Here is a 19,162-nt window from a genome sequence, read left to right on the forward strand (position 1 = left end):
TTGATGACATTTAGCAAGTGTTTGCATTTTAATCACTGCAGTAAAGAACAAATTACAAGAGTTAAATAAAATACAGACTGGTTATTTTTTTAAGAACAAAATGTGAAGCTTGTTAAATTAGTCCAAACATGTATGTAATAATGAGAATATCTTAAATATTGTCAATACAGGTGCTCAGTAGTCAGTACTATAATCCGTAAGGCACTTTTTAAGACTTGCAACCCTGAATTAAAGTGTAAGATTTCTGCAGGTGCAGGGACCTTTCTATTTTCAGTCATTCATTTTCTTCTGTGGTACATGCAAAAACACTCTACTTGAACATTAGTGAGGTTCATAATATCATGAGAAAGAATGAACGCCCCCTCAATAAACACAACTGTTTTGCAGTTGTACAAACATATTGCATAATTCCACTGGATTCTCAGTCACAACAACAATATAAACGCTTAGAAAAAAAAGAAAGAAAGAAAAACTACTCTTTTTAGGTGCAAATCAAAAAAATAGTAGACTAAAGAAAATACGTTTGTCTTATGAAAACATTTTTGAAATGTATGTTTGATGCATAAGTAGATGCTTTGGGTGCTGACATTTGTTTCAGTGCATAGATTCAAAGCTTTGGGATCAACATCGGTCCTTTGGCTTATAACAGTCTTGAGGACTTTCCACACAAGCCTCAGGTCCCTGCTTTTGTCCATTACTGCTACTTAAATTAGCATAGCATTGCAATGTTATATTAAAACAATACTAAATAACTAGGCTACATATTAATCACATTCAGCTTACAAACAAACAATCAAATCTTAAAGCAATATACTGGATTGTGTTAATCTTACTGAACTAATGTGCAACATATGCACAAAATACAATGTCTCTTGGTTGGTAGGAAAGGTGAAGGGAAAACACGGCACATAAATTATCCTTGATCACAAATCTACAACAACAGCGACATACAGTATTTAAAATAATAATAATTGTAACACTGCAAAACGTCTGCTCATGTTAGTGGTTACGTGATGAAAAACAGGCAAGAAAAGGCACTTTCAGTAACAGGTCTTAACAGTGTAGTATAGCTTTAAGAGTAAGACAAGACAAATACACAAGTACTTGTGTAAGTGCATTGTAATAATTCCCTTTGTTTCATTTTTATCGGCAGCTTCAGATTAGCTTCGGCTTTATTTTCGTCACCTCCTAGGATCATTTGATCAGATTCAAAAAAGGCTTAAAAACATTCCCATGTTTGTATTTTTGTATTAAAATCCATTTTTATCTAAATGTTTTTGATTTAGGTTATACATAATGTTCAATGTTCTGTTGCTTAAGGTTGTGATGTGCCACCCACATCACAGTTTTACTTGAGTGATCTACCAATTGACTGAATCATTAAAAAGATATCATTCATTTGCAAATCACTAATTTAAGCCCCCTCAAAGTAACGATTCTGTCTTAAATAACTCAAAATAGTTAGAGCGTGGCAATACTCATGCAGTTTAAAGTGGGTTTACATTTTGTAGTAGCTGTGTGAACATTCACAAGCCATTCAAATGCAAATGTCACTTTTTGTAGTCGATTTTTTGCACACCAGAACTACATATTTCTGTATTTCAGTTAAAGAAACGTCAGAAAACTAACTTGAAAATAAAACAGGTGGACAGTATTTGTCAGCTCACACTCAAAGTGTATGTCTGTCAGTGTTGCCAAGTCTGTGGAACTGAGCTACTTTCATAATGCTGGCATGGCCTGTTTTTTTTATAGTCCGCGAAATACCCCCAGCCCCTTTTGACCAAGTCGGGACGTAGAAGCAGGTTTTAACCTCTTGGAATTGGGCTAGTTTTGAGCACCAATTGGGGTGGTTTTGTTACACAGACCTGGCAACCCTGATGTCTGTCAAAACCTTTTATTTAATGTCACAAACTGCTGTGAGATGACACTACTCTCTCTTATTCGTACCTCCTCCTCTCTTTCTGCCCATCCCTTTAGTGACAGTTCTGGCATTTTGGGTGGCATCTCTGTTTGTTGACATTGCAGCGGCAGCCTCCACTTGTGTCTCCAGGACCCTGAAGTGAGAAAGACAAATGACACTCTGTTTCCAAATAATAAATATTACCAATTAACAATGATTTAGAAAAAAAATTTTTTAGGAATCTGTAGATCGCTGTATTTATGGCTTTGTCAGAGTGATAAGTAACCAACCCTAATGGCTTGGCTTAAGTGTCAGAATGTAGTAATTTGAAACGAAACCAGAAATTTAGAGTTTTTTTTTTAATATTTGTATTTCCCAATGGAGCCAGAGACTAAAGCTTATATCCCAGTCTTATGAAAAAAGCTCTTACTTTGGGCCCCCAGCGTGGTCCTCTGGTGACCCAGCAGATCTCAGTGTGGCAGACAGTACAGCGGAGCCAATCACAGCCCTCCTTCTTCTGCACAATGATGCCACACTGAGGGCAATGCATCGCCTCTCCAGAATTAACAAGAGTCTATGTGAGTGATGGGACAGAAAGTTTGGGGTAAATAATGTGATGGGACAAAAAAAAATGAAAAGAGATGAACATTTATGATTTATAAGGAACAAGATGTGGTCTTTGATATACAACAAGGATCTATATTTGTTTGTGCTTGACCTTCAGCAGGTCTCTGGTTCTTCGTGCTGCAGAGTCATTGATGGCACGTGCTGCTAGATCATCCTGATACTGCTTACAATTCATCCCTTCATGAATGGCCTACACAGAGAAAAAACATATTATATTATAAAGAGAATCTAATAGAGAAAGAAAGGGTTTAAGGGTACTGTTCAGTGTTTAAGTATTTGACATTACCTTGCAGAGCAGGCAGTTGTGTTTTTTGCACACTGGGCAGTGGAAAGTGTTGACAGTGTCTTCATAAACACACCAGCCAGGACAGTCTGCTGTAGCACAGTGATAACTGCCCTCACATCGAGACTCTGCAACAGACAGACCCCTCTGCAACCAGCGCTCATAATCGTCTACTGACACCAGCTGAGAGAGAAAGATAGCAGAGCCAAAAAATGCAAAGCATATATTTGTTACTTGTACTGACACAATAAATCACTCAAATTAATAAAAATGTTGTCTGATGTTATTCGAAGCCAGATAAGTACATTATTAGGACCAAGAATTAAGTAGGATTATTTATAATAAACAAAGCAGTAAATAATATTAATAATAATAATAATAATATATATATATATATATATATATATATATATATATATATATATATATATATATATATATATATATATATATATATAAACAAAATATTTTTGTAAAAACTATATAAAAATATTAATAAAAGTTATAATAGTATCTCAATGATACTACAATTATACTGGTACATATGGATGAGGCTACAAAATGACTCCGTACACTAAGTTTTGACAGCATTTGTCATTTTAACCAGTGGCACTGTCATTAAAAGTCTTTCAGAGCAGCATTGCTCCAGGTCCCCTGTCAACTGCGCTCCAGCACCATGGACAGTGTCACATCCCCGGAGTGAGAGAACAACAGACAGCTACAGACACTTCCCATCAGTATGTGAATACCAGACAGCATGGTCTTATTGTAGACAAAATAAAAGCGGTACAAATGAATGAGTTCTCACAGCTCTGATTTCTCTTTCCTGCAAGATGCAGTCACAGGCGTAGGCCTCGTCTCTGTATGGACATGCCACCTGAGGATCCTCCGACATCAGAATCACAGAGCGCAGACACTCTCTACCCACAGAAACACAGAGGGTTCTCTTAACTACTGCATGACAATACAGAACAATAAATGTCACTATGTGTGTGCTACAGCGGCAAACTCTCTGTCTTCCTCACTTGCAGAAGCAGTGGAGACACTCTCGGAGCAGGACACCCTCGCCAGGCTCAAGCTCCACATAGCAGATCCTGCACTCCACTCTCTCTGGGTTAGGAACCAGATCCTGTCCGTCCATCTGCACCAGACGTGCATAGTTCTCTCTGCGTTCCGCTTCTCTGGCCTACAGACACAGATTAGATGTCAGAACTGAAGAAGCACATTGATGGGCATCCATAGATCGACGGTGTGAGGGAAAACACATTGCATGTACTGTTACTTCTGACTGTATCTTGAAGATTGGTGTGACAGAAACCGGGTCTAAAACCTTCAAGATCCCAATGGCATATCTGAGCATTCCTTAGTTTAGATTAGAGAGTTTGTCATAATGTGCACATTATAAATTTGCCTTGGGATATATATGTATATATATGTGTATGTATGTGTATGTGTCGTAATTAATTTCTATACCAATAAGAGCACATAGTTAATTAGCATTTCTAAATACATGAACACTAGAAAACATAAATAAATGCAATTGTAATATTATATATATATATATATATATATATATATATATATATATATATATATATATATATATATAGTTATAGTTTAAACAATATTTGTGAATAAATACAGCATGAATGCAATAACTTACCTTATATGTTTAAACTGATCAACCACAATATACAGTTATAATTACAACAAAGTAACAACATAAGGCCTTAAAACATACCAGAACAGTTACTTTCAGTGTATGCACATACATAAAAATATATATTATAAAAAAAAAAACAAAACAAGACACCCAGGTGTGAATGGTATGTACCTATTAAAAGAACTTTATTTGAGTTTGTCACATAGTTAATTTGCATAGACATTTGTCTTTCCTAAATTCAATGCTATTTTACACATGAGTTAACATGAAAGAATCAAGCCCAGTCATTCAGACAAACAAGTTATGCTACATTACAGCCCTAACTGAACTGAACAAAACATGTCTTCCTGTTTCTTCCCCTCTCACCCTGGTTAAGCCTACTCATCATTTAGCAGATGCATTTTGTCCATAATGCACTAACTGCCAGTCCTCATAAAGTAACTTGGGGTTAAGTGCATTGCTTATGGGCACTGTGGTAATTACTAAAAGCACTTTCTGCATATTTTTGCCAACTAAAATATTAGTATGCTTCAAACTGTATTGAGCAAAAATCTCTCTGGGTCTACAACATTTTCACCAAGTTATGTATTTTTGCTTGAGTGCAAAAATTGTATACAACATGCGTTTTCTTGGCATGCATGCATTTAGTTTTGCCAAACTGAGTCAAAATGTTTCCGTAACAAGTATTTAACAAGGTGGAGATTTCGTATGAGTTTGTATAATGTGAATCAAAGCAAGCATGAAGATCTACCCCCAAACACAACCATCTGGGAGTAATATGCACAAAAACATACAAATAAGATCATACAAAATCATACAAACTAGCCACCAATTCATCAAAATGTAAAACAGAGTGTGAGTCTGTGTTCCACAGGTTTGGCATGTCAGACACCATTTACATGAACTATTTTTGCCTCTCTTTATTTCATCTTACAGTTTCAACATCAATGCAAAATTAATGTTGCCTGTGTATGAACAGCTGCAGTCTGCAGTGACGTAGGAGAAGCTAAAAGGTGGTGTTTAGTTTAGTAAAGAAAAAAGTGCACTGTAGGATGATCTATCACAGAACTCAATAAGTCATTCTACAATGAAAAAAAAATGCTGAGTATTAAGGGATCTATAATCTCTGACCTGAAACTGTCACTTCAAAAATCCCAAGACTAAAATCACTCAGCTCTTGAATATATGAGAATTTGAAACTATTTTACAAGATACTGTCAAACAAGATCAGAATAAACTTGTATCAAACAGGTTACATAAATGGATGCCCTACATTCCTGCAAAAGCTGTGCAGTAGGAGTCATTTCTTACGTCTGCTTACAAAGATATACAGTATATGTCATCTGCTTGAGGCATCTGCGCATTAAATGAGTCTGTACCTGAATAACATTTTAAACCAAGACACAGCGCAACACAGCATCTCAATAGACCAAGTGAAGTAACGGCTTTGTCATAATATTATCAAAATTACCTTCTGTATGACTAATTTTGAAATTGGTTTTAACGTGTAGCTTTTGTAAAAAAAAAAAAAGTTCCACTTGAATAGATGAGGTTGGCATGGATCAAATTCATTAGCAGTGAACTGCTCAGGCATATACAAGCTTTGCAGTATACCAGCTGTACTGTAGCTGCATTTGGAGTATGAGTGTGCCTAGTTTGTTAATTGAGACTATGCACTGAAAGTGTGTGTGCACGTGTGAGTCAGTAGTCCTGGTCGAGGTTGTGCAGTAGTGAGTTGTTGCCCCTCAGCTCCTCTCTTCTCCCTTTCTCCAAAAAAAATAGAGACAAAAGAGAAGAGATTCAAACTGAGGAGTCAATCAGAACTCAGGCTATATCCTACACAAAAACCCTTAGAGATGAGTAAAAGCAGCTCTTTAATAGTGGTCAGCTGATATGGGTTTTTCAATGACTGATGATGATTTCTAAAGAGAAAGGTCATCAGTGGCTAATATAATATTGATGTATGAATAAAACATTTTAAATGATAACAAATGAGATGCATAAAAATTGATGAAATTAAATGAACACTAAGTTTTACTATATTTAAAGTCAGCACGAAATGAAAATTCTGTCTGTTTTGTAAATGCATGTTATATATCTCATTGTGAACGATTTGTATGTATGCGTTTTCTTTTTTACCTCACAATTTTTAATCAAAACATCATAACTGGATCTTCCAGTGAAAATGCCTTCTGCCTCCACTTTTCAGTCCCCACCCAACAGTTGTTCTTTTTCGATAATATGTTACACTCAGACATACGTCACAATATTTAATAAAAATTCTGCCACTACTTAAGTTTTATCACACTGAAATTCACCACTACATTTTGAAAAAAGGCTCTCTGTAAATTTTGGAACAGATTCAGCACTGCAAAACATTTGTATATAGAGGTCTACCATTCATTCTCATTCAATTTATATGAATACAAACCAAATTACTACGCCATCGTGAGGATTCTGTCCTAAACCTGGGTGTGAATGTAGATGTAAAATGGCTGGTGTGTATGAGATGTATAAGCCAACAGCAAAAGCAACATGCCAGACTCATCTGTTCCCAATGATCTCCACAAGCATCACAACAACAAAGTGAAATATTCCGGTGGTAGCAGGCAGAATTATTGTGCAAAATGTGCTCATGTTTTCTCAGTTGAATTTCACAAGCCTCACCTGTTGGTACTGCCTTATTGCTTCTTTTTCCTGTTGAATGCGTCTTAGCTCCAGAGCATCTGGTCTGTAGTTGCCAGGAACAGTGTAGCCTTCAGGTCTGTCTGCGCTACACATTTCACAGCCGGGACGTGTCGGTTTATTAATATATGTACAGGTTGGGCAGGCCCATCCTAGCTACATACCCACAAAAAAACAAGTATTCAAATAAGCACCAGAATCTCATGATATGTGTACATCAATGTATTTGCACACTTGTTGCTTTTGTGATACATATTTCCTGTTTATGTATTTAAAATAATATAAAAATTTAATAAAATAATTTAAAAAAATTCTGTGTGTTCACATAATGTTGTACCTGTGTGCTTGTTCTGTTGGGTGTCAGGGCTTCATTCAACTGCGGCAGCTCAAGGTTGATGAGGTCACGAATATCACCCAAACCCAACCTCTCTGTACTTCCTGCACTGTTACCTTCAAGATCAAGAGGTTATGGTTGTAATAAACTGGAGGCACATTTTGCAGAAGGCATCGCTTTTAATGCCTTTGTAATTAAATGTAATTGCATCACATTTAATGTTACTTTCGTGTTATGATTTTAACTGGTGGTCTGGGAATACACACTCAGGGTATTATGGCTGTTATGAAGTCTTGTAGGCAGGGTGCTGTATGGTCTTGAGGCTGTGTTCAGTGCTGGCCCATTGGTAACTGCTTCTTGGTGGGGCTGGTTAGTCGTTGGCACCAAAGCTGGCATGAGCAAAGCACTCTCCTGATCTTGTTGGTAAAGTCCTCGACTGAGACGAGCCTGACGGGCAGAAATGAGATAAAGGAACGCAGTGTCGCCATCTCGCTGAACTCCATAAGAAGCCAGAGAGCGGTGATCAGAGCACAAAGACTGGCCGATGACCCAGCGCTGCACACGCGGATGAAAACCATAATCTGTGAAGACCTTACAGAGCAAAAACTATGTGTCATTAACAAAGCTAAAAGGCAACTAAGGTAATTGTGAGAATTGCATGGCATTGAAAGAAACTTAGTAATGTTTATATGGTTAAAGTTAATCTGTGCCTACCTGCTGTTTGAGAGCACCAATTGTGGAGTGAGGGAAGACTTTGACTGTGACACAGCAGGAGGAGGATGCATCCTCGACCACCACAGGCAGGCTGCATGATAAATCAATGCATTAGCTGAGATCAGAATTGCATGGAAATTGTGTGTTGAGTTTGTATAAATTATAATCAAGCATGAAAATTATATCATTATTTACTCACCCTGATGTTCATCCAAACTTGTATGACCTGTTTTTCTTCTGTGGAACTCAAAAGATTTCTGCAGTATATCTCCTTTTGTGTTCCACAGAAGAATTACACTCATACAGGCCTTACATCAGTATGCAGAAATGACAGAATCATCATTTCTGGGTGGATAATCCTTTTAAATAACACTAAAAGACTTATCACTTGCTGCTTTCTGTCTGGTTAGAACACATTGTTAAACTGAGTGGGTCAGTGTCTGTAAACATGAAATTTACCTAATTTCAGTGTCTGTGTAATTTCGTTTAGATGGCTGAATGCTCAGAGCAGCTCTCTGTTTAGCTAAAGACGATGCACAGACAGATGCCGAACGAACATCACCTGCCTCTATTGCGCTAACCAGCTCCGCACAAATCTCCTCTAGAGAAAAAAGTAAAAAGGGTGAAAATGTATAAGGACAAGAATGAATAAGGAGTGGGATAGAAGGAAGAATCGGAAATGGAAGGAGAACAAGTGGGTGCGACAGAGATATTTGCATCAACATATTTGACAATTGGCACTTTGTTTATTGTTTGGCAACAGTGTCAAGCAGATCGTGAGCAGAAAATTAAAACAAGAACACAATTGATTACCTGTACGTGGCATGGGTGGATTGCTTTGTGTATCCAGAGGCTGAGGAGGTAGCTGTCTTTCTTCATTGGAGGAACTAATCGCCACTGAAAAGAAGAGCAAGAGACATAGTGATTTGAAAGCTCAGAACAAAAAAAGGAGTACAAGTTAAATGAAAAACAAAGCTATTATACAAAACTAGAATAATTACACAGTTAAGCCGGGTGCACACTGTACGATCTTGGCCAAAATTCGACAATCTGAGACAAATTTTGGAAATCCTATTAGATTCCTAGACACAAATCTGTAGTCTTGATTGCTATTTTGATGTGTTTGCCAACAGCCGATTCATGACAATTGCAATTAGGGCTGTCAAATGATTAATCACGATTAATCACATCCAAAATAAAAGTTTTGTTTACATAATATATGTATGTGTACAGGGTATATTTATTATGTATATATAAATACACACACATAAATTATATATTTAGAAAATATTTACATGTATATACATTTATATATTTATATTCTTATATTTTTATATTATATATAAATATATTTAATATATAAACATAACATATTCTTCTTAAATATATACATGCATGTGTGTGTATTTATATATACATAATAAATATACACAGTATACACACATATATTATGTAAACAAAACTTTTATTTTGGATGTGATTAATCGTGATTAATCATTTGACAGCCCTAATTGCAATGCATGACCTCCGATGAAATACTGCCAGAGTCAGGAGTTTTGAGGCAGTCTTGCAGCATGGCTTCTCCTATGACAACCGTCAAATCAAGAACCATTGGGAGCACAGAAAAAACACCACTTTATCCACACACATCATCTTTGTTTTTTTTTTCCCATTTTTCTTTTGAAGACAAGCCATGATCGAAATTAACGCTAGAGTTTTAACACTAGTTTTTGTTTCATAGCAACCATTTCAATTTTGCGTGTGAATGAGGATCATTGGCACAGAATGTCTCATGGATTGATGATGTAAAACTCAGGATGAGTCTTCTTGCATATGTCCTTTTCTGACGAGGCTTGACTGGCATATAGTCTCCATTTATGGCAATTGAGATCCCGGTGTAACGTGGCTTATAGCGGGGATCATGTTCATACAGTCTGACGAGCAACAACCGCAAGGATTATAATAAATCTTGTGTGTATCTGTATTTATAGACAAATGAATGAACAAAAGTGACAAATTGTTGGAAGAAGGCAAACCTCTATGTGCCTCACGGAGTGATGACATCACCACAGTGGCCCACTCCTGTGCTTCTTGCTCACAGCGGAAGTTGAAAGTGATACGATCATGTGGCGGTGTTGCCAAACTCAGTTCATGGCACTGTGGGGATTTGACTTCATAGCAAACAGTCTTGAGGTCAAACTCAGCAATGGACTGAATGAAAAGAAACAGAGAGACAAAATCTAATGGAGTTAATTTACTTTAACATAATTCAAACAATGTAGTGCAGGAATGATCCTTTTCTCACAAGCAAATAAATGACCTAGCCTATTTAAAACCTATTATCATCTACTAACTTAAAATGAGGCTTTTTTTCACTATTATGAGCCGTCAGCCTGTCACATATTTTCATTAAATTGTTGTTATTGTTTTATCTGGTTAAATTCATCATTGGGTAGCCTACACAAGAGCTATCATTTCAAAACAACATTTTCAGGATCATGAGTGTAATGATGAGGTTTCAAAGAGACAGCAAGACTCAAATGCAAAATAAAATAATATTACTTCTGTTTGGCATCTCTAAGACCCTGGGTATGATAGATAAATCTGATACACAAACTGTACTACCCCTGGATATCTAATTAGTCATAATGTCCCCAAATAACACAGACAACAACCCCGTTTGAAAGTGCATGTCTATTTGGTGCAAACCAGAAGGATATAGAATTAAATATTAAACGTATTTGAAATGAAATAGGTTTAATTTATTATTATTATTTTACATTTATGTATACACATAACAACGAAGTTCATATCAAGTGATTCACATAAGGTAGTTTCACTTTCTTTCTTTTTCAATCTATTACAGCAAATAAAAGTACCAGAAGTATTACTGCCTCATCTAATATCACATAAAGAAGCGCATTAAATGTATTTATAACGCAACTCTGGGCAAACTATAACATTTAAGGGGTGGAGGATGGATTTTAAAAACAAAGACCAGCAAAACAACATGTGATTCACTCATATGAGCTCGCCAGAGGGCAGCGCTATGTTATGCCTAGCGCAGATACACTTCTGGTTGAAAATACTACTATGTTGCGCTTTTCACCAGTTTTCACCATCAACTCTCCACCAGTATTCAAAGCACAGCAGAACGAAACTTAACGCAAGATCGACATTTTCTCACCACGCTGCGCCCAGCCGCGGCTCCGCTGACGTCCCGCAACGCGAGGCGGAATTCCCCTGCCTTCCCTGGGTCCATGCTCAGCTGAAGACGGAGAGACTCGTCTCCGGCCCCCGGGAGACAAAGCGGTCGTATACCCGAGTGGCATACTGACACCTTCACCGACATCAAAACCGTGCTGCAGGCCGCCTGCGAGGCCTCCTGGCCGAGATGAGACGATGCAGACTGGGCCGGCGGAGGTGTGTGAGTCCACCCGCCTGAGCTCAGCGACATGTCGCGCTGACACTCCAGTACCAGCCGGGCTTGTGTGCTAATAGGATGTTTGGAGGTTTGCTACGACTCCCTGATCCGACGTACGCAAAAGTAGCGGCCTTGTCATCTTTGTTTTAGTTTCTGATGGAGGGCAGGCCAGCGTCAGAGCAGGAAGAAACACGGCTCAAGCAGAGACAGACATTGTACACTGAGAGAGCAGACGCTGCGCCTCCTGCCGAAAACACGCTCACATACACCCTGCGCTCTCATCTAGGGGATATCCCAATTTTCCATGTCAATCTTAAATTTCATCCCTTGAAACTGTGACTGTGGTGATGTTAACTGTCGTTACAGTTAATTGATTGCACAAAAATACTGTTTAGGCTGGTTAGGCTGTTTGATTAAACCTTATATATAGCTAAACCATGAAGAGTGTAGTAAAATCATGGTAAATGTGTTGGATGGTTTTACTATATGTTTTATATTCAATAATAATAACAAACTTAAACTATCGCTACTGTAACAAAACCATTCATGTCCCACTGGTTTGCTCGATTGTATACAAAACAGTAACATTAACTGGTTTATTTACAAAATATGATATCGTATTTACTCTTTAGATATTTTTTTTTTTTTACATTTTGATAATCCGAGAAAATGTTGATTAAAACACGCATGTATAAATAAATAGATCCCCTCTCTACTTGCTCTATTCAGGCACTTTACACATGAACTGGGGGCTACGTCCTAATTGTCACGTCCCACTAGAAGTGGGTCGAATTACCACTTAGCATTCCTTCTCAAAACATCATATCTGCTTCTAACTATGCATAAAACCTTGGTATACAATGCCTAAATAATATGTCTTTAAAAAGAAAATTAACATTTAACACTTTTTCCACTGCACAAAAAATAAACACTTTGCAAAGAATTCATAAAAGGGTCGATCGCTCTTTGGACTTGATTTTAAATGACGTGACAATTTAGCCAATAGAATGGCTAGTACATTTAATTGACAGACTATGGAGCCAATAGAAATCTCCATATTATTTTCCTGAACACACAGTGGGCGTGGTCATCACCAACGGAAATATTTCAGACTGCTAAGAAGAGGCGTTGTTTGTGTACTGTTTTCGGATAAAGACACTGTTGGATGTTTTCGAGATATTTACTAACATACGACACGAAATTTGAGACATTATCGTTCGCGAGAGGTGGCAAGTGCTAATTTGAGCATCGGTTAATCAAGTCGTGTCATTTAAACCGACGCTTAAATCGTTTTCAGAGGGTAAATTTGTTGTAGGTCAAGTAAGGGATGTCTTGGAGCTCGACACAATCGCTGAATTTTATGTTGCGTTTAGTCGAAATAAGAAGCTTTGCGGTAAGAGAAAACGCCTGCAGAATATGTCCGTCTCGACCGAGTCATTTTCAAATTTACTGAATTTACATTGTACGACGTTTTTTATTGTTGTCCATCACCGCGCGTAGACGCCAGAGCATTTAGCTTATATTGTGTTGTTAGTTGAAGAACTCCGTAAACCGAACCGACTGTGAGCCGAACTTACTAACGTTACTCCATTCGCGCAGATTTGTTTTTAGTTGGAAAGTGGCAGCACAACAGTAGAGGTAAGCATTACAATTGATATACACTGTGATACAGTATGTCGTCAATACTAAAAACCATAGAAGCTGCTCAGTAGTAGGTCAGTTGCTGGGTCTAAATAATATAATGTATTTATTCCTAAACCACTTTGCTCTTTCATAATGCAATTTTGACTTTTTGTTTATTATTTTATCAATAAGATGTCCCCACTTCAGTGTTTTTCCCCCCACACGCCCAGGTCGATTTATAAAGTAGGAAGTGCTTGAAGGGTTGTTGTTGGGGGGAGGTGGACAGGCAGATGGGCTGTTACGATTGTCTTACAGTTTTCAGACGTAAAGTCAACAAATAATTGATAATTTAACGCAGTTTTATGTGTGGTCTTTTTTTTTGCAGTTAATGCCATAAAAACGAAAAGTATGCATTTATTTAAATGCAAATACTATTTTCTTGTTTAACTGTTTTTCAAATTTGTTTTTACGTAACGCACTAAGGTGGAGTCGTTTAACTTTGCATGTAAATAAGAAAAGCTACACGCTCCCAACTGTTTCCATTTGGGCATCTCCATTACACTGTTTCAATTGAACTCGATACAACTAGTTGCATCAATAAATTGTTTATGTTGTAACCGGTTACTCACACGCAATGAAATAAGAGATACTTGGCTTCTGATCAGTGTGTATGTGTTTTGTTTTCCAGCTATGAAGCTTTTAGAGAATTCACGTTTTGAGGCATTGGGCTCCCAGCTGTGTGTTGAAACTGGAGATGCTCACATCCTTGGCAGGTATGAACCCTGAAAATAATAGCAAATGTTTTTTCCTTTTAACATTTTTGAACTCTAAGGTACCCTGTAACACCTGGGAATATAACAAAATTTAAAGTGTGTTCAGACTTTGCAAATCCTTGAAGAATGAAAAATTTGTATTTTATTTGCCCTTATGTCATTCCAAACATTGATTCTTCAACACTTTTATGTAGTGCTCAATTTATATGCATTCATCAAAGCTTTTATATGAATAAAAGCTTCAATTAAATCTATTCATCATGTAAAGTGATCATTTCTCTCTGGAAGACTAGAATCATACCACTCTTTTCATATCAATTATTTTTAAAGATCTCATTATGAATTTTTTTTAATCTGTTGAATGAGCTGTCATTGTGGGAACGAACATTTCCTCAGATTTCATTAAAATACCTTCATTTGTGTTTATGATATGAAAAAGGCATAAAGTTTTATGAATGGCATAAGGGCGAGTAAATGGTGACACAATTTTCACTTTTAGTTGAACTATCCCTTTAAATCTTTTAAATGTCTAGAACAAATGCACAGATTAAAGAATATACAGCTCTGAAGTATGTAATTGGGTAGATATGTCTCTTTCTGAGTGCAGACTCTGTAAAAATATTAAGAATCCTTATCCAGTACATGCAAACAACTAGAAGAAACATGGAAATTCATTGTTCAAAAGGAGCAGTAACCCTGGATTTAGGTTGTTTTTGTTTAATTCTTGTGTTCAGGTGTCTATTCTGGTAAACATCCTGTCACACTTCAACACACATTTTGATTCTTCCTGTGGTTCTTTTAGGGTCCAAGCGTCATGTGCATAAGTGTTTTAGCTGTTACTCTGCATGCATTAGCATGTTTCAGCTCAGTGCTTGAACCAGCAGAAGTAAGAAAGTTGCTGAATTGTTATAAATGATAGCAACACTTGTTTCATCATGTCAAAAGAGTGTCATTTTAGCAACTGTGTAGTTCACTATTTCTATACTTTTAACAACTTCAAATGATGTCACAGTGACGTAAGTGATATTGAACCCAATTTATAATTGTACACTACTTTTTTGTTATCTTTTTGCTGTTAGGTTTAAAACTATATTGCATTGTTTTCTTTCACTTGTAAGGATAAGGGGGTCTGATATACCCAGAGTAAAGACGCGATTGTTGTACCCGTGACGCAGATTGTAGTGTCTTCTAACACATACCACTGTGGTTATTTAGGGGCACATGTAAACACAGCTGAGTTTCATATGATCTGCCAGCTTCTTTAGCATTTAATCATGATATTAAATTAGTGTAGAGTACAGTACAGAGAGATCAAATGTGGTATCTCAGAGCATTTATATATATATCTTTTAATAGTGCTCACATCATTGTACTTGTACAACTTAAAACTAGTGAAGAGGCTAACTAACCAGTGCATGCATACCATCTCTATTTACTAACAGACACCATCAGTATCTTGTTCCAGCCCTACTTTCAGACTGTCTAGATCAGTGTGACGTGTCTTTCCTCAAACTGATCTTTACACACCAGACACATACGGTTTATGATACAGCTCAACCTTTGTTCTTGCTTGTTTCTTCCACTGATTTATGGAGCTTTAACACAGGGCTACAGTGCCCCAAATCATATGATTCTCCTCCGTGTCCTGCTACAGCCTTTGCCCTTCACCTATAAATAATCATGTCTTTGGACGGTTACTGGGACTTTCTAAAGTTGCACAACCTCTCTTACATAAGCCAGAAAGATAAACCCACACGATATTCCCTTGTCCCCCCCACCCCCCCTCTCTCTACATCTGTGACATTTTAGCCATGCATTAAAAATATAGGTTTGGAAAAGCCCAGCAGTTGAGTTGGGATGACTAAAATATTTTTTTAAATCACACTCAAACGGCTTAAATTTTACTGCAATATAAAAAGTTTGTTGTATCTTATATAAATCCCATACAATATATTATGCTGATATTTGTGTGTGGGATTAATTTAGTCATGAAATAATTGAATCAATCCCTTTCTTATTTGTTTTCTCTTCTCCTATCTGTAGGATTGAGAGCTACTCGTGTAAGATGGCTGGTGATGACAAGCACATGTTTAAGCAGTTCTGTCAGGAGGGGGAGCCACATGTTCTGGAAGCTCTGTCACCCCCTCAGTCCAGCAGCGCTCCAAGCCCTAACCTGTAAGCCTTAACACACAACCATAGGTTTCACCTCAGCTATTGTGGGCACACTGCACAATATTTCTCCTGCACTTTCTTTTAGATTGGGGAAGAGTGGGGAGGATGGAGAAAATCCGCTAAGTGATAAGTGTTGCAGGAAGACCTTGTTCTACCTTATCACCACCCTAAACGAGTCGTTCCGGCCTGATTATGACTTCAGTACTGCCCGTGCCCATGAGTTCAGCCGAGAGCCCAGCGTTAACTGGGTTAGTATGACTGGGTTCCATTGTATCGCGATAATGTTTCTGCTGGGTAAAGAACTTTTATGTGATGTTATGTTATTAAATGTCAGGTACAAAAGTTTTTAGATTCACTGCCAGGAATTGTTGAGAAAAGTTAAAAATTCAAGGCAACATTATGCAATCAGATTTATAAGTTCTCTCAATGATTCTCTCAAATGATTGTCCTAAGTAACTTTCCTTTTTTGTAAGTTTTAATTTGTTCACTAATTCTAAAATGCTTAATTCCACCAATAACTTTTGTATAGGTAACTACAACTTTCTTAGACTTTCTTCAGTTAGTAGTACAGTAAATCAATCTTCATAAAATGCAGTTTTTAAATATTTGACCATTTAATGTTTTGCTTGTTTGTTCATTTATATATCAGAAACAATGATATCTGGGATGTAGATTGAAAGGGTTGTATATGAACCAACACTTGACACACTATCCTCAAGAATGGTGAAAATCAACAAATGTAGAACAACAAATAACAGTAATAACAAAACAACAGCAAAATAAAAATAAAAATGTCAGCAAACAGCAAAAAATTTATTCATGTTGCAGTGGATGCTGGTAGCTCAACATTTAACTTGTCAGTAATAATATATCTCAATATGAAATTATTTGTAACTGGAAAATATGTAGTTTAGTATGATTATGTTTCCTAACAGTCTGTCTGTGTCCTCCAGGTGGTTGACTCTGTTAACAGCAGCCTTTGTTCTGCTGTGGGGGAGCAGTTTAACTCTTTAGGACCAGAACTGTGGAATGCCATTGATCAAGAGATAAACCTGCAGGGCTGTGACATCTATAGGTGTGTGACAAGTAAAGAAATGATTTCTCCCTCTTTAAATGTGTTCTGTACATGTATTTTAATAACAGCCATTGTTATGTTGTTTGTAGCTACAACCCAGACCTTGTCTCTGACCCCTTCGGTGAGGAAGGCAGCCTGTGGTCCTTCAACTACTTCTTTTACAACAAGAAGCTTAAACGCATTGTATTTTTCACTTGCCGCTCAGTCAGGTCAGTAATCACTCACTGTACACACATTATAAAAGTCCTTTTCTAGCCATTTTAAAACGTCATGTTCTTTTTAGTGTCCTCAGTAGTTATGGTTGCAGTGGCCTTGACAATGAGTTGGACATGGAGCTGGATGATGAAGAGGAAGTGGACAGCTTCATGGAAGACAGGTAAGATTGTTCTAATGAAGACATCTTCATACAATCCATGAGGGCTGAAGTTGTCCTAGACCATTAAAACTGGAAAACTGTTGTGCTTTGTACAATATGTAATAGGTCTGTTTGCCATAGTCTTTTAAAAAGTTTTCTGTTGTTCTGTTTTTCAGGTTCCCCTCAGCTCTGTGTGTCTAAAGCTTTCTCAGGGATGACAACCTGTGCTTCAGCCAAAGGGCCTCGCCGTTAACTTTGCACCCAATTTCTTCTTTCCTTTTTTAGGAAAAAAAAAAAAACTTTCATAACCTCTTATTTTCTGGGGATTTTCTTAAGTGTATCTGTTTCATTTTTACTTCACTGTGGACTGAGAAGGAGAAATACGCCTCTAAAGAAGATGGAGCTGCTTGGACCAGGTTTGATATGGACTCATTTAAGCATTGGCTGAGACAAACAAAAACCACTGGAAACCAGCTCATCCTAGGAGTGAATGAAAGTCACCAGTGTTTTTACAGTGGAGAATATGAACACACTTTGGAATACAAAGACTGCATGCCTTCTGGATTTGTGCCCCTCTGTGTTATTGGTTTTCCTAATATTTCATGTTTTACTTTTTTTTTTTAAGCTGTGTAAAGTTTGAAGCTCGTGTATCTGAATTGTTGTCATTTAACTTGTTGTTGTTGTTGTTGTTTTTGTGTGTGTGTAATATTTTTATCAAAACCAACTTAGCAGGTACTTTTCCCCCCTCTACATATGTTTCCTGGGATTTAAACCAATGATCCTGGAATTGGTAGCATTGTGCTCTAGCAAACAAGCCTCTAGACATTTTAGACTTATTTTCCTAAAAATCTTTATATAAGATTGAACTATTAAGCTTTTTTGGTAAACTTAATTATTTGAAATTCATTTAGTTTAGTACACTGCACTGAGTTTTTATTATTATATGTCTGAAGGTTTCACTTTTGCTGCAATTTGTTTGGCTTTCTGTAATACGGGCTTTGCTATGAGTTTACCAACAGTTGTTATTTTGGCATAGCTGAATGGTAAACATGCAAACCAAATGTTGTTGAAGCTTTCGAGGCTGGTGCACCCAAATCTGTCCATTTTTTTTTCTTTCTCATAACTATGTGAATTTTTTTGTTGTTGTTGTTGAAAGAAAATGTGAATGGGAGCGGTTTCTTGTTGCCAGACAACATCTGTGACAATAAAAGTAAAGGTTAATCACCAGGTTGGTCTTATCTCCTTAATATTCACTTTTATCTTTTCATGTGATGCAGTCTTAATTTTAAAATACTTACTCTACCTTAATAACTGGCTTTGTATTTAATCATGTGCACAAAAACTAAAGAATGTTTCATACATACATATATATATATATATATATACATATATATATATATATATAATATATATATATATATTGCTCATAAAAAACTTTGAAAACTAAAATCAAAATATGACAAAGGTATAGACAAAGTGCTCGCCTTATAATATGAACCATTAACACTCCATTTGTTGACCTTAAAGTTGTTTG

General features: G+C 36.9%; 2 protein-coding genes across 2 annotated transcripts; one reads left to right on the forward strand and one right to left on the reverse strand.

The window, feature by feature from the left end:
• Positions 1 to 4: 4 nt before the first annotated feature.
• On the reverse strand, positions 5 to 11,955 carry shrprbck1r (sharpin and rbck1 related). The gene is made up of 14 exons (XM_042728031.1): positions 11,394 to 11,955; positions 10,243 to 10,417; positions 9,020 to 9,103; positions 8,666 to 8,807; positions 8,207 to 8,297; positions 7,759 to 8,083; positions 7,496 to 7,608; positions 7,141 to 7,314; positions 3,836 to 3,996; positions 3,619 to 3,730; positions 2,814 to 2,993; positions 2,619 to 2,717; positions 2,331 to 2,474; positions 5 to 2,054 (listed from the first exon to the last, which is right to left on the reverse strand). Exons 1-14 carry the CDS (start codon positions 11,661 to 11,663, stop codon positions 1,974 to 1,976), a joined length of 2,151 nt encoding a protein of 716 aa, XP_042583965.1. The 5' UTR covers positions 11,664 to 11,955; the 3' UTR covers positions 5 to 1,973.
• A 764-nt stretch (positions 11,956 to 12,719) lies between these two features.
• On the forward strand, positions 12,720 to 18,855 carry maf1b (MAF1 homolog, negative regulator of RNA polymerase III b). Its single transcript, XM_019096977.2, has 8 exons — positions 12,720 to 13,268; positions 13,942 to 14,026; positions 16,070 to 16,201; positions 16,284 to 16,446; positions 17,152 to 17,273; positions 17,363 to 17,482; positions 17,557 to 17,649; positions 17,805 to 18,855. The coding sequence occupies exons 2-8, from the start codon at positions 13,944 to 13,946 to the stop codon at positions 17,827 to 17,829; spliced, it is 738 nt and encodes a 245-aa protein (XP_018952522.1). The 5' UTR covers positions 12,720 to 13,268; positions 13,942 to 13,943; the 3' UTR covers positions 17,830 to 18,855.
• Positions 18,856 to 19,162: the final 307 nt, after the last annotated feature.

This window comes from Cyprinus carpio, chromosome B7 (genome assembly GCF_018340385.1).
Source record: "Cyprinus carpio isolate SPL01 chromosome B7, ASM1834038v1, whole genome shotgun sequence".
NCBI classification, from domain to species: Eukaryota; Metazoa; Chordata; class Actinopteri; order Cypriniformes; family Cyprinidae; genus Cyprinus; species Cyprinus carpio.